Source organism: Rhinichthys klamathensis, unplaced genomic scaffold, assembly GCF_029890125.1.
Source record: "Rhinichthys klamathensis goyatoka isolate OS25496 unplaced genomic scaffold, OSU_Roscu_1.1 h1tg000050l_1, whole genome shotgun sequence".
Taxonomy (NCBI): domain Eukaryota; kingdom Metazoa; phylum Chordata; class Actinopteri; order Cypriniformes; family Leuciscidae; genus Rhinichthys; species Rhinichthys klamathensis.
Genome location: NW_026606596.1, coordinates 5,777,264 through 5,793,663, shown reverse-complemented (window position 1 = coordinate 5,793,663; position 16,400 = coordinate 5,777,264). Strand labels below are relative to the sequence as shown.

General features: G+C 38.5%; 1 protein-coding gene across 3 annotated transcripts in view; it reads right to left on the bottom strand.

Moving 5' to 3' along the window:
* tacc1 (transforming, acidic coiled-coil containing protein 1) overlaps positions 1 to 16,400 on the bottom strand; it is a 29,536-nt gene extending 13,136 nt beyond the window's left edge. The window contains exons 1-2 of one of the 3 annotated variants that reach the window (XM_056247894.1): positions 16,290 to 16,400; positions 2,088 to 2,191 (exon numbers count right to left, since the gene is read on the bottom strand). In XM_056247894.1, coding sequence (XP_056103869.1) covers positions 2,088 to 2,191; positions 16,290 to 16,300 — 115 coding nt within the window. In that variant the 5' untranslated portion in view covers positions 16,301 to 16,400. Of the gene's footprint in view, positions 1 to 2,087; positions 2,192 to 5,849; positions 6,517 to 15,556; positions 15,773 to 16,289 lie in introns of those variants that run through there. The other 2 variants (XM_056247895.1, XM_056247893.1) reach the window with 2 other exon arrangements.

Sequence of the window (16,400 nt, the reverse complement as noted above, 5' to 3'; positions counted from 1 at the left end):
AATGTTTTACAGAAACAGAAGCTTTCAGGCTATAAAACCAACTGTTGCCGTTTGAACATGCAACACCAGTGAAGGAGAATTATCATCAGACACAATGGTATTGGTTATGCAGCCAGCGCTAGTGGCAGTGACTTAAGCTTCCTCTTTGTGGTGGGAGTGTGATGCATCGACAATGCTTATTTCATCAAAACAGAGCAGACAGTGCTTCGGACATCATGAGCTAATAAATTCAAAACACGAATGCTTCATCTCCACCCTCCTGAGAAACGTTTCAGAGCGGTTTTGATTATATAACTACAGCAAAATAATAAGAACACTCATACCAGGCAAATGCATAATACTGTCACAACACATTTGTCAATACGGTCATAAAGATATGCACAAAAGAGCCATAAAAATTACATTGTACATGACTGAGTTTGTTATAGAGTAGAAAAGGCAATCAAACGATAAATAATACTTGTTTTTCGGTTATATTCTCTGACGTCAACAAGAAACTGTGTTTATGTATGACTTTACATTGAAGGTGCAGCAGGATTTAGTACCTGGGGTGGAGAGGACACAAGAAGGCTTCTGTTTACAAAACCACAAATTCTGGCTAATGCACGGATAGCCACGAAAACGTGTTCTTCAGCAATGGCATGTGTCTGTGCAGATGTGAGGTTGAGGACGACTGTAGTGGAAACTGGATTGTGGAAACAGATTGTCTGTCTGCTCAAGCAATCCAAACCACAACACGTAGGCTTGGAAAGGCTGGCTCTATTAGCCTAAAGCATTCCGCATTTCTCAGGACAACTTTTTTTTACAAAACTCACCAAAAATGTCTCATGTCTCAAACAGATTTATTCCTGTGAAGTAACAGTCACGTTTACAGAGATACAACAAACTCGTAAAAAACCATAATAAACCAAAATGATGAAAGCGAGCTAGCAAGCACAATTTCAATGAGTGCGAATGTGTGTTTTAGAGCGTCTGTGTGTGGCATTTAGAGAAAAGAACTAAATCACATGACGTTCTTCGCTGCAGGCCTTTGACCTTTTTCCATTGATAAACGTGCTCTGAGAGGAGCGGACGCTTTTGTTCAATTCCAAACTCCTGAATTCCAAGCTGTGAGCTTTTCCCACATTGGGTCAGGGGCCTCTCTTTACCCAAACCTCTATTTTCCAACCTCAAAACCTCTTCCACTCCATTACAGTTAAGTAACTAATACTGTCTGCACATTTTTGATTCAAGCTGAGGTCAAAATGCGTCACTGTAGTTGAATCTTTGAAACACAAAACAAAGAAACTCGTCCTCACTGAGGAAAACACTGGCCAACTTTACCAGAGCTACAGTACACCTAGAGACTAAAATAAGATTTCAAGTGCAAAACAATAGCAACATACACATGTTTTCATGTAGGCTTAACGGTAGTGACAACTCGCATTTTTTAGAGCGTTTATGAGATTTTAATGGGCAGATAAGTTCCTCAAAAAGAGTCTGGGGAAGTGCAGCTGTTTTCAGTTAGTGATATGGTACACTCCCTTGAATTTGGACACGTGTCTTTAAGAGGAAAATTTAAAGAAAACAAGGCATGTTTTTAAGTAAAAGAAACTCTTCTAGATAAAGAACTGGAAATGGAGTATAAGTCAGAATCTAGCTTTTATTCTACAAGCAAGTCAGGCCTTATGAATAGTGGTACCCAATTGTTTGCAAACAATCATTATTTTAAAACAGTCCTTTTCCCTTCATGTTTGTAAATTACTCAACCATAAAAGGAAGAACTTTGTTGCTTTGTTAAAATAAATATTTGCCCATTTACTTGCATTCCATAAGGTAAAGTATAATTTATAGTAATTTATAATGGGCCTGACCCACTATCCCCTGTTGCCAACACTACAATAAATTGTACCTACAATATATTACATACAAAAGTAATACTAAAAGATCACACAAAACCACTTGGAGACATACCTTCCTCCCGTTGCCATGGCAACATCACATTGCATGAGAGGAATAGAGGCATATGTAGAGACAGGTGCTATGTGGCATCTCTGAATCTATGTACTGTTTCTATGGCTCTCAGTTATTATGAGGTCTTTGTTTACCTGTGCTCTCTGCTATTGTTTGATCCAGTGCTGATGGTTCTTTAAATGGCTGATGGACAGGTGAATCAGCTTCAGGTGTGTCAAATTGCCCCTCTGAGTCCGAACTGATGGAAAATGAAGAAAAACTCTGTGGTTAGTAACAGGACAGTTCTTAAATCTGTACTATGTTGACAAAAGGACATTGACATGACTGTTTGGCGCAGCTTGGTTTAAATCAGATGGATAATGCTGATGTCAGATCAGAGCTGATCAGTATAAAACTCAAACTCATCAGATCATCAAATTACATCAATATTTAATAAAACATTTTGTACATGTGGCTTTAAGCTTTAGCCTTGGATGAAACAAAACTGAACTGAGCACATTATGTCCTCATTAAATAATAACTATGTATAGCTGTGACACCAATACTTTCTGCAAATTGTTGTTTATCACGTGTGGTGGTTTTATGTGCTCACGTGTGTGTTTGTGTGAGGTAACACTGAAGAGCTTTTTAGGTAAATGAATAGGTCCCACAAAAAAAAATGGAAAATGACTTAGCATCATGTTGTTCCAAACCCATATGACTTTAATTCTTCCGTGGAAAACAAAAGAAGCATTATGATATTAGGCTTTCAAGTTTCAGAAAAGACACTTGTTACATAAAAGTGTCACGAAAGCAGAGCAGATTACCCATGCGCTATTTTCTAAGTCTTCTGGGGTTATGTGAAAGCTTTGTGTGAGGGTTTGAAAGATTTTAAGGGAATAATGAAATACATTTCAACATATATGACTTCTTAAAACCTATTCATTGTAATTGAATGGGAAAATGCGATCAGTACAGTTTCCTAAAATGTCTTCTTTTGTATTCTGCAGAGAAAGAAAGACATACACTGTAAAAAAGAATTGCTGCCTTCAATTTTTTAGAACAATCAACTTGGATGTTTAAGTCATTTCGACTTAAATTACATTAAACTGACTTAAAAAAATGAGCTGAATCTTGTATAACTTGAATAAAAAAAGTTATTGATCATATAAACTTTTACAGTGTACATATAAACTTATTGATCATATAATTTTTTACAGTGTACAGGTTTAAAACAACATTTTCATTTTTGGGTGTACTATCATTTTTACATTCACAACAGAGCATAACAGTCATGAGCCTGAGCTCAAAGGGAAGCATTGTTAATCTCTGTGTGTGTGTGTGTGTGTGTGTGTGTGTGTGTGTGTGTGTGTGTGTGTGTGTGTGTGTGTGTGTGTGTGTGTGTGTGTGTGTGTGTGTGTGTGTGTGTGTGTGTGTGTGTGTGTGTGTGTGTGTGTGTGTGTGTGTGTGTGTATGTGTATGTGTGTGTGTGTGTGTGTGTGTGTGTGTGTGATCGGTCCCCAATCTGGGAGGACTGCCCAGTCTTGTTGCACTAGGCCACCTGCAGTCCCATTAGGGAAGTAATCATTACTAGCCCAGCAAACAAACACAACAGACGAGAGAATAGATGAACTTGCAAAAAAAAAAACACAACTGAAATCTTATTAAGTAGTGCTGTGAAAAGGTTTTGCAAAAATATCAATTTCATTCTGTTATACCCAACACAAACCACTCCACTAAATCACTGTATTTTTCATAAAATCCCTCCCTGTACAACTCATGCTGCTTGTGTTAACTCATACTGAGCTCCAGAGAAATGAGTAGCTCTCTGTGTGGGTGGCTTACTGTGTGCTTTTCTAAGTATATTTACAACTTTCATGATCCCGACACTCTTTTGGGCCATTGTTCAGGTCTGTGTGGTGATTAATTTGCAACAGTCTCTCAGGCTGCGAGGCGTTGGGAAAGAAAAGATTCTTCCTGGAAAGGAATGTTAGCAGACAGCTCAACAGCACAGACAGGATGTCAACAACACAGCTTAGGGGAACCAAACCAAAACATTATTTTTGCCCGGATGACACATACGAATTAAACATTATATAAACAAAAATAAACTAAATTTTATGAGTGGTGCTTGCCTATAAAAAAAAAAAAAAACTTCTACAATGCTAAACTGTTGTGGGTGGTTGCCAGAGTGTTGCTATGTGTTTCTTAAGATGTTCGCAGCACATTGCTTTGCAGTAGTTGGGATGCTCTGGGTGGTTGCTGTTGTTATTCTGGTCTCTAGATATGGCTTGGACCCATAGGCGTCATTTACGGGGGGGACGGGTGGGACATGTCCCCACCACTTTTTGCCAGGGTCGATATTGTCCCCACCACTTTTGAAACATCTCGCGTCACGGATGTAACAATACAAATAAAACATCTCCAGTTAACTAGCAGCATTCGTTTCATTCATTTGTTAAATAAGACGCGATCTAGCGCTGAAATGTGTTGTCTTCACTCGGACGCGCGCTTCAATCCGTTGCAGAGATTCTATTCGTTCCAGAGAAATCACAATTCAAAATGCACACAAACGTGTCCCTGCTTCTCTGGGTTCTAATCCGCACTCGTATAGTTTTTTTTCCCTCATCAAAACCGATAATGTTTATCAGTGATAAAGTATATCAAGATTCTTGATATACAACCACTGATAAACATTATCGGTTTTGATGAGGGGAAAAAACTATACCGAGTGCGGACTAGAACCCTCAACCCCCGACACGCTTGGCAAAAATTCTGCCACTGGACTATCACAATACATATGCAACGCAGGCGGATCTATGTATTTATTCACGTAAAAATTCTCGATTCTGACAACATTATATTAGATCTCATTTTACGACCAATTAAACCCAAAGTACCATCACATTTTTGGTCGGACATCATACATTTTTATTTATTTCAATCAGTAAGCTACAGGACATCGTCTTTCAAACCATGACCTGCGCGAAAGAGAAAAAAGAATGAATGCGTCATTGTACCCAGCACTTTTGAAAATGCCCTTCCGAATGCGTCTCTGTCCCCACCACATTTCAAACCAAACTGACGCCCATGCTTGGACCCCCCAATTATATTAGAGTTAGGCTTAACAGCATGTCTGTCACATAAAGATGTGGAACAAATTATGCACCACCAAAGGTTAATAGTCAAATCCTCAATCCTTAATGTAAACAATAGAAATAGTGATGATTGTCTTAGCATGCACTACTAATGAATTAGATTAGCACTACTAATTAATTAAGGTAATATACAAATACGTTTCCTCTTTTAAAGCATCGAAAGTGCCAAGAAAGACTGTTATCTACTAGCAAAGGAAATTAGCCATGACACAGTTGGGGGTTGGGAGAGGAGAACGGCTAAATTCTGATCTTTATCTAAGCATAGGGACACATTCGACTAACAGCTAGAACCTGAGCCATGCACACTTCCTAAGGAAATCCCCAAATGATGCTGAAAACACCCACAGACACACTGAGTACACGCATACAAGATGAGCAAACGTTTACATGCCACTTTCCCCAACCACGACAAGAGCACCAACAGACATGGACATTCAGAGCCTCTGATCTCTGGTTGCTTTGATCCATGTGGCTGACTGCTAAGCCATGGCTGTCTGCACAGCATTCAGAACAGTTAACGCCATCATCTGACTCAAACAGGTGGCTCTAAAGGCAGTTTTTCTAAGGTTGGCCTCCACTGCTGATCTTGGGCTCATTTTCAAGGTAAGAACTTGATATAAGAGCATTATAAAGAAACAGATATCCCCACACTTCCTCTCTTAAAAGCAACCTCCCACCCTTACTTCATACTTCCATATATCACATCTTCAGAGTAATTTCCTTTCTCACGCTGGGAAGTTTACAAGGTTCTAGACTTGCCTGCAGCCATGAGACCTTTCGTCGTCCTCCTGATCTCCTGACATAGCCACTCGCATCCCTTCAGTGAGGGGTTCGTCGTCCATACCAGAATCGGTCTCATCTTCTTCCTCCCCTCCTCCTCTAACGGCTGACCAGGTCCATTTGGCCCACTGCACTGGTGACAGCCAAGACATCTTCAACCTCTTACTGGTGATACGCCAAGCGTCTACTGGAACACCTTGTGGGCGAATCCAAACAAATGAGTCAGTCTCTCTTTGCCTCTTTTTCTCTCTTATAGATGTTTTTTTCTCAGCGGAGGGCTCACGTGGTCTTGAAGCCGAGCTTCATGTTTTTGACGCAAAAGCCTCACTGCTTCCTTCCTCTTACGCGAGTGTTGATGTTGAGTTCTCTCGTGGCTTCCTCTTTCTCAGTGCAGCTGAGTAACGAAGAGTTTGCAGTCTCCTTTCCCTCGCAGAATACCACAGCAAAGATCAGCTGGCTGCCAGATAACTCCCCCGTCCACCCCTCCTTTTCAGGATCAGACTATTGAGAAGAAACTAATGGGGGGAGGAGAATAGAGAGTGCCTGTATCTCTGGTCCAGCTTGTCCGGGAGCCCCTGTGGAACAGAAATGGTAGCTTCCAAATCAGAACTGCCTCTCTCTCTCTCATGAAAAGCAGAAGAAAGGAACACAACCGAGGCTGAAGGGAAGGGAGAGAGGGGCTCCGTGGTTTCGGTAGGGAGACTGTGGAATGCAGAGCTGAGCTCCTCCTCAGTCTTTTTTCCATTAACCATCTCTAGCCTTGAGCTCCGGCTCACAACCAGGGAAACCTGTTCTTTCACTTGTCCTTTCACACACACACATTGTTACCTGTTTGGAATGCCTTAGCAGATTGCCAGGGGAAGTCAGCGTTCCCATGACTAATCTGTACTTAAACCGAAATCTTTTTACAAAGGTAAAATGACCACAATATAATCTATACAAAAAGTCAGGAGCTTGCCTTTAAAACACAAAATAAAGGGTTCCAACACGACCAAAGTACACTCGGTGTCCACATAATCTTAATCAGGATAAAACGATGCTCAAGGATTTAGCTGATGGATACCAAACCAAGCATCTCCATTTTACACCACAACCACATCCTTTGATCACTGTCAAGAGTCTAAAAATATAACCCCAGTGAGGCTGTGTTGCTGGTCGTTGCCATCACAAAGTCTACCCACACAACCAGAGTAACGGTTCTCGAAGCCATCACTCGACTTAGCTTTGACAAAATGTCCTGAGGAATGATAATGTGAGTGCTAAGATAATGAACTCAAATCTTTATGAAACCAGATGTCCCTCAATGGCTCGGGGTAACTTATATAACTGATGTTCATTGAGAAGATGGACCATTCCACATCAGAGATCTGCAGATATGTCAGGCAGAATTCATACGGTGAGACACAGTTAAAGGAGAACTCCGGCGCAAAATGAACCTTTGGTCTAATAAAACATTGGTACCTAGTCAACCGTTCTCTGAGATTTGTTTTCATGATAATCGAATGTGAAGAGTTTTATCTCTAAAAACTGTTTAGCGTATAACGCTAGTAATGGGGGCATCTATTAAGTAAAAATAAATCGCTAGTTTATACCACTAACAAGTCTCAAAATAGCCCCACACGAACACAGTAACATAATGAGGGTCCCTACATGCAAAACGAAGCATTGAGAACTTTGTAAGTGTACAGACCGTTTAATAAGAAGATATTTTATGAAGACAGTCCACTTCGTGTACACAGACAGGAGCCATCTTTGGAAAACAGTCTCAACTAGTCAAACCACGAACGACGTGGTAAGTGAGCTGAACTGTATGAAGTTCAGTGAACTTCTGAACTGTATGAATGGCGTTCGTGGTTTGATTAGTCAAGACTGTTTTCCAAAGATGGCTCCTGTCTGTATACACGAAGTGGACTGTCTTCATAAAATATCTTCTTATTAAACGGTCTGTACACTTACAAAGTTCTCAATGCTTCGTTTTGCATGTAGGGACCCTCATTATGTTACTGTGTTCGTGTGGGGCTATTTTGAGTCTTGTTAGTGGTATAAACTAGCGATTTATTTTTACTTAATAGATGCCCCCATTACTAGCGTTATACGCTAAACAGTTTTTAGAGATAAAACGCTTTACATTCGAATATCATGAAAACAAATCTCAAAGAACGGTTGACTAGGTACCAATGTTTTATTAGACCAAAGGTTCATTTTGCGCCGGAGTTTACCTTTAACTAAGGAAACAGAAACCGTTTCGGAAGCCTGTATGATATTAGCAGAATTGCTAATGCTAATTACAAAATGAACGCATCTTTTATCAAGGTTTGGGTTTTTCTTAGAAGCTTGGGAGAGAATTTTAGCATACACTGCTAGCCATGTTACTAACATTCGTTTGTAATTGAGTGCATCATGTTTTGGTGACTGAATAATCACAGAAAAACTTCATTGACTTTTGCTTATAGGAGACCACCCATATACGTTTGTGAGGTTTTAATTCCACATGCTCAGGATATGAAGTTCAGGGGGACTTTACAAGGAGGTCTCACATTTCAAACACACAAAAAAAAAAACTTGGCAAGAGACACATCAGAAGCAGGAATACACACAATATAAAAGAAAACCAGGCCACTGAAGAAAGTGCTTCTTAAAAAGTAAGAGAAACGTTGCTCTCTTGCCCCAAAACAATGACTGGGCCCACGCCTCAGAACATTTCCCGGTAACAAGACGTTAAGCAAACTAAACAGACCTAAATATGATGGTTTCTCAGACAGTTTTGGTTCAAGAGAAAAGTCCAAAGGGAGTGTGCGTCTGTGCTTCTAATTACAGATTCCACATTTGCAGAGTCGAACAGACTGAAGTAGTTGAAGCTCTGTGTTTGGATCCAAAATAGCCTGTGACTGAACGCCACGATTGGGACTCAAAGAAAGACAAAATTCCCTTGTTTGTAACAAAGGAGTCTCTAAAAGAGATGAAAAATGTGAAGGATTCCAATCAGTTTGTCCTGGGTGCTCCCTGGGCGACACCTGACACTGATTTACAGAATAAAGGTACAGTGAGCTTTACATGTGTTTGTCCAGTGAAGCTCAGCTTTTTAAAACCCACTTCCACCAAACACAAAAGTACCGTTTTGAGACGAGTTTCCAACACATGGGATTTTCATAATCAAAGTTTTGCTCTGTTGAAATACCTTTGTTGCACATGATTCTATTAGAGAAGCAGCAACCCAAAAAGGGTTTCTTTATATGATATGTGTTTAGTTCAAAGACTTTAAGGGGAATTTGACTAATCAACACTTGCTATTTTTTGTTCAGGCTACTTTTATTTATTGAACAGCTGCTATGGCCTATGAACTTGTGATGTCAGGCCAGCTTAACACATCATAACAATGATACTCTCAGACAACCTTCAGAGCATCATATTCCTGTGTTCAGTGCCAGACTCTGCACGAGATCTCCTTAGCTCCAAGCATCCAATCAAGCTTGAGTGTGAATGATGACATCTGCTACTAGGGAGACTTCACTGTGTTAGATAAGACTATAAATGAGTTAATTGAAATTAAAACTGAGTTAATACAATGAAGGAGATTGGTTTAATAAATAGAAACTCAAAATATGTTACCTGAACCACATTCAATATTTAAGTTGATATGACAAAATAAAAAAGTGTGCAGGATTTCAAATATTTTTCAAGAACATTCGAAAAAAGTATAATTTATGGGAGGATGTCTTCAAAAAGCAATGTTTTCCGAGTTACTCAGCCTTAAAGGAAATATTAGATCTACATACAGTAAGATGTAATAATAACAGGCAGACAGAACTACACAAAGAACATGAATGGGTGCAGAGCCATTTTACATAAACAATCTTCACTAATGTGAGAAATACCAGTATATCAGAACTGAGCTCACGCCTCCAGAACAACCTCACACGGCTGCACTTCATTGTGTACTAAACAGGCGCTAAATAGGTCAATCAGCAAACACTTCACATTTCCAGAAAAGACTGGAACATGATGGACAATAGTCTATCCAATAGGCTTTTTATGAAGCCATATCTATTTGCAGCTGAGCAATAATCATTGTTATTTTTACTGAAGTCACAAGGCAGGGAGAACAGCTGTCCAAAAACAATTCACATGAGAAAAACCACTCCCTTCAAAGTAAGGGTGTATCTCAACATGAGTCCAGTAACACAGTTTGATGTTTAATCTTGGTATAATACAGGAGATTAACTGGAGGTTAGATTGCTATGATATAAGTGAGCATAAGTGGAACATTAGCAATCATTTACTTTTTTACAATTTGAGGTTTTTTTTAACACAGTTATCCAAACTGTTGGGTGATATAAAGTTAACAAAGATGCAAAGTTGAAAAGATGACAAAGTACCAAAATTATTCGATAGACTGAATTCTAGAGAATTTTCCATTGACTGCAAATTGGTGTGTTTTTGATGTAGATTTAAGAACTAAAATCATATAAACTCTGCAGTCAAATCCAAAGGCCTTGCACGCCTTAGTCTACTGTTAGTCTAAAGTCACAGAGCCACCTTGTGGTGAGAAATGTAACTACTAATAAAACTACAACGAATGTATTCAGAAAGGGGAACTATATCAACTTCATCCCTGTATAGTCTATATTCTTAATGAGTTAAATGATTCTTAAGAAATAGAACATGTTTCACAACTTTAACAGACATTAGTATCCATCACTTTCATAACGTTGAAAATAATCAAAAGATGCTTAATTTTGTAATGGTTATATATTTAAAGAATAATAGTGCTTACATTTTGTGTGTTGTGACCATGATCCATCAACACCGTCACACAAACTGTAAAGTAATTCTTTTGGATTTTTAGAGAATTTGCTCCATTTCATGTAGGTCCATAGTAATAACTGTTTTAACTAGACAGGGGTGTAAAAAATACAAAGAAATTAATTAAAGCATTGGTATTTTTTAACTTCATTAAAAGTAAAAGAATCTAACCAAAAATGTACTTACCTGAATATAAAAATGTTTTCATATTTAATTAGACTTTTTTTTTAAACTAACAAAAATATTGTAAAAGCTGAAACAAATATCAGAAAAGTTGTTACCTGTAACTATTAGGAGCTAATATATTGTGCTTTGCAAATAATGGAAAAGAGCAATAGCTCACATTAAAATCATTTGAAGTTTTGAACAATAATTTCAGAAAATATTTTGAGCAGCTGTAAATAAAGCACATTGGCTACATCTGGTGGTCAAATGCAGATATACAAGCAGATGAACAGATGTGAACAAATGTGGGAGTTACTTCTAAAATATTTAAATATCAGTGGCGGGCCGTGCATTTCACACCTAGGCCTTCTGTCCTACCTGAATTAATAACTTTTAATAGTGTAGCAGCAGTGCAAAGACTCTATAATTGTTGTTTTTATTTTGCACCGGCAGTTATTGGGTTAATGCGGTGAGTTTGGAAAAGGCCGGTAGAAAGAAACGAGCTTGTGAAGCCTTGTTTATACTCGACGCGTCCGCAAGAGCGCGAAGTGCGCGCGGCAAAAATGACGTCATTGCGGTGTGGGCGGTCGTGCGCGTTGGGTGCGCAAGACCCCATTTCGCCTGGCGGTGTGCACGGCACTTTTTGTAACATCGCGCGCGGCGCCGCATCCGAAGATGAACGACTTCGAGCCGAATCTGGCCGAACTGGTGCGTCTGTATCAGCATGTTTATGATCCTTCTATACACAGAGACATTTGCATTGATGGGCGACCATAAAAGCCTCTCATTTTTTGAATAGGAACACATTTACATTAAGCACCCAGTTTGCACTCTAAAGTAACTGCTTATATTTACAAAATAAGCCTACAATAGCAGAAGTAAGCCCTGCTGATGAAATTAAGGTTTAAACACTCTTCAATAAGGCTTCAGTTGTTTACTAGTTTACATGCAGTGAAAGTACAATAAACCTACTGCATTTATTACTCTTTTTATATGAATCAGAAATTAATAAACTACTAATAAATGGCAAACTACTTCTTCACTGCTGATTCCTGGTGGTTTAGAGGAGAATTACTCCGAGTCGCCCCCTGTCGTTTCACAGAATAGCACAACGGCGAGCGCGTCAAGTATAAACGCCTCGTCCATATGGAGAGGTCCGCGCGCAGTCAGCGGAGACTCGCGCTCGTGCGGACGCGTCGAGTATAAACAAGGCTTGAGTTCGGCTGGTGCGCTTGCGTTCCGATTATAAGTTCAGAAACGGAGCCTCCCTTATCTTGTCGTTCAATGGTTACAATAGTATGGATGTTTGAAAAAAAATTAAGTTTCGATCATAAATTTAAAAGAAAAATTAAGAAGAAAATCATATTCACCACGGGAAAAAAAGCATTATACTCAGCAAAACTACTGATTATTTTTTACACAAAATCCATCCTTATTTCTTTCCTCAGGAAGACTTAAATTACTCTGTTGTACAGGCTATCTGTGCGTTTCAGTTCCAACAATAACGAGTCTAATGCTGAAAGTCGAGTCCCGTCATATTTCTAGCATAAGTTTTAATTCGCTTTAGAGAGTGTCTGCTCGACAGAAGCAGTGGACACAGTCACCGCATAACCTGACGATGTGTACCGCTGTCCCATGCTCTCACACAGAGTTTTGAACGAAAGCAATGAGATATATGAAATATGAAATATGATTGGATAAAAGCGCTAAAATAAACATACACTACTGGAAGCAGAGCAACCAAGAGAAAAGCTATAAAATTAAGAGAATGAACTATTGGGAATAATTTAATACTCATTCATGGAAAAAATATATTAAACTGCAAGTCAGTGATTCTGATAGTGTTTAGGCCAGCAGAGAAGGCCTTGCTGGCCCTGACGGCCCACCACTGTTAAATATCATAACAGATCTAAAATAACTTCTGCTTTTATATTGTTATTTTCAATAGTATAGCTTATATACTATAATAAAAAAATAAAAAAATCTGTAAGTTCTGTTTTGAAATAAATTAATACTTTTATTCCGTAAGGATGCATTACATTGATCAAACTTGACAGTTAAAGGAGAACTCCGGCGCAAAATGAACCTTTGGTCTAATAAAACATTGGAACCTAGTCAACCGTTCACTGAGATTTGTTTTCATGATAATCGAATGTGAAGAGTTTTATCTCTAAAAACTGTTTAGTGTATAACGCTAGTAATGGGGGCATCTATTAAGTAAAAAGAAATCGCTAGTTTATACCACTAACAAGACTCAAAATAGCCCCACACGAACACAGTAACATAATGAGGGTCCCTACATGCAAAACGAAGCATTGAGAACTTTGTAAGTGTACAGACCGTTTAATAAGAAGATATTTTATGAAGACAGTCCACTTCGTGTACACAGACAGGAGCCATCTTTGGAAAACAGTCTCAACTAGTCAAACCACGAACGACGTGGTAAGTGAGCTGAACTGTATGAAGTTCAGTGAACTTCTGAACTGTATGAATGGCGTTCGTGGTTTGATTAGTCGAGACTGTTTTCCAAAGATGGCTCCTGTCTGTATACACGAAGTGGACTGTCTTCATAAAATATCTTCTTATTAAACGGTCTGTACACTTACAAAGTTCTCAATGCTTCGTTTTGCATGTAGGGACCCTCATTATGTTACTGTGTTCGTGTGGGGCTATTTTGAGTCTTGTTAGTGGTATAAACTAGCGATTTATTTTTACTTAATAGATGCCCCCATTACTAGCGTTATACGCTAAAAGAGATAAAACTCTTTACATTCGAATATCATGAAAACAAATCTCAAAGAACGGTTGACTAGGTACCAATGTTTTATTAGACCAAAGGTTCATTTTGCGCCAGAGTTCTCCTTAAAGACATTTATAATGTTACAAAAGATTTCTATTTCAAATAAATTGTTCTTTTGAATTATTTTTTTTTAATCAAAGAATCCTGAAAAAACAGCATCACTATTTCCACAAACATATATTACATATCCCAACATTGACAATAATAAATGTTTTTAGAGCCCTAAAACAGCATATTGGAATTATTTCTTAAGGATCATGTGACATTGAAGACTGCATCACAGGGATAAATTACATATAAAAAAATATGAAATTTTAAATTATAATAATGTTTTACAATATTTTCTTATTTTAATTCAATAAAAGTCTTTTTGAGGCATGTCAGTACTACTCCCACGTATGCATCATCACGCTCCAGCACACTTGACATAATACATCACAATACAGAAACTCAACACAAATATGCCATTGTCCATAGATGTGCACCCTTAATCACATGCATGAATGTAGAATATCATTTCAGCACTGACCCTCTGACCTAAAACCAGAAACTCGACCCCCTCCAAACATTCATCAGAGGACCTCCTTATTACCAATCCATATAAAACGACAGGAATGTTTCTTTGAACAGACAGTCTCTCTTTATCTAACAAAAGCTCTAACAGTACTAACTTCAAAATGACTAATAAACAATAACTATGGCATTTTTGACCTGCTGTCTGGGAAAATGGTAACATTGATTCAAGTGTCCTTCTAAGAAGCGCTACCAGCATGGAAAAGCTATTTTTAGGGTGTGTGTTTGTACAACAAGCAGTGCAAAGCATGAAAACCTGACAAGAATATTTTCTTTACAACGCTTTACAATAAGGTCTAATTTCTAAACATTAGATAATGCATTAGCTAACATAAACTAAAATGAACAATATACTTTTTAAAGCATCATGCTTGTTAATGTTAGTTAGTAAAAACATAATATTTCATTGTTCACAGTACATTAATGTTCACAAATACAACTTTTGATTTCTAAATGTTGAAATTAACATTGACTAAGATTAATAAATGTCTGGGGGAAAAAATATTATGGAAGTAAACGGGTGCCGTCAACTGTTTGATTACCGACATTCGTTAAAATATCTTCTTAAGTTTAATGCATTACAATACATGAACCTGAAGAGGGTATGAATCATCCATACATTTGCATATGCAAATATGCTACACAAATTACGCCACAAGCCAAACTGAGTTGACCAACTCATTCGATATGAGTTAAACAAATCTAACCCTCAATATGAACTGATGACAAGCTGACGTGTCATTTTTACACCTTTACAACCCACTATAGATGGTGATGCAATCGGTCATCAGTTTTATGGATGGTCTTTAGGATATAAACAAATGCAAGCACACTTCAGACACTTTACAAAAACACTTCAATACAGCTGACATGCCATATATAAATCGCACTCACAGTAGCGCCTTGCTAAATAAAAGATGTTCAAATATAGACTAAAATCCTGAAACTTGTCAGTGTATTTAAAAGGCGTGGAGTTATTTGCACAAGAGCTGGGGTTTGCATTAAACAAAGCATTGCGTTCATTTCTAAAAAGTTGGTGACTGAAGCCTGGAAATCTTTATATGAAGGGCTTGCATAAAACAAAGACAACTTTTAACCCTTTCAGTTCTCAGAATTAATTTTACTCCATGAGAAACTTCACCAGCACGATGACCACACCTTTGCTGTCACATCGGGAAGTGCATATGACACAATAACACTGACATAATGTCTAAACAGGTGAAATATTAACAGGGTTTTACAGCACATTTACATGATTATGCATGATACGTCACACCGCCTTAAAGTACGTATCAGCATGAATCTATAATATGAATTTAAAATATGAAATACAAGTCAAACTTACATGCTAATGCTCTTCTGCTTTAGGGAGTTTGACCCATTGCCCTTCTTGCTTTGGGATCCCCCCATGATTTTGGTCTGTTTAGAGCGTATATATATATATATAAATATATTTTTAAGGTGGCCCTAGCAGGTGGAGTTGGCTCATCTTGGCTCCTGTCCGACAGTCAGAGTCATACAGCCCAGTGCTACAGCAGTGACAGTGCAAAGTGTGTCAGATATGCTGAAACACTGCTTGTTTCTACACTGCTCGCCCCTCCTACCTCAGCACACACACACTCCTACAGTAGCACATGACCTCTAAACACACACACATTAGCTGTCAGTCAGATATGGGAGATTCCACGGAACGCTGGCAGGGAGGGATACGCGTCAGGCATCCATCCCGACAGGTTTATCTCATTGTGTTCTGAATGGACCTGCATTGATGATCTAAAGTGATCATGTTTTTCTGCACAAGCAACAACATGTGGACTTGGACAAAGTTTAGTCAACAACACTTTCTTGTAAATGTTGCTGCGATCTCCTGAGACAGTCTAATTAAGGTTCAACTTCATATGTGGGTCGAATCTGATTAGCTGTTCTTTTTTTAGACCATATCGAGGTAAAAATGACGTGATGATGTTCTAAAAAAAGGCTGAGTGCAGATAAGAGTAAGAACAGCAGTGCTTGTGGTGATAGGGTTGTTTTTTAAGGGAGTAACTTTTCAGAATTCGAAACTGTTAGCATTTACTCACCCTCGTGTCATTCCAAACTTGTACGACTTTCTTTCTTCTGTGGAACATAAAAGAAGATATTTCGAAGAATGTTCACGCTGCTCTTTTCCACACAATGGACATAGATGGGGA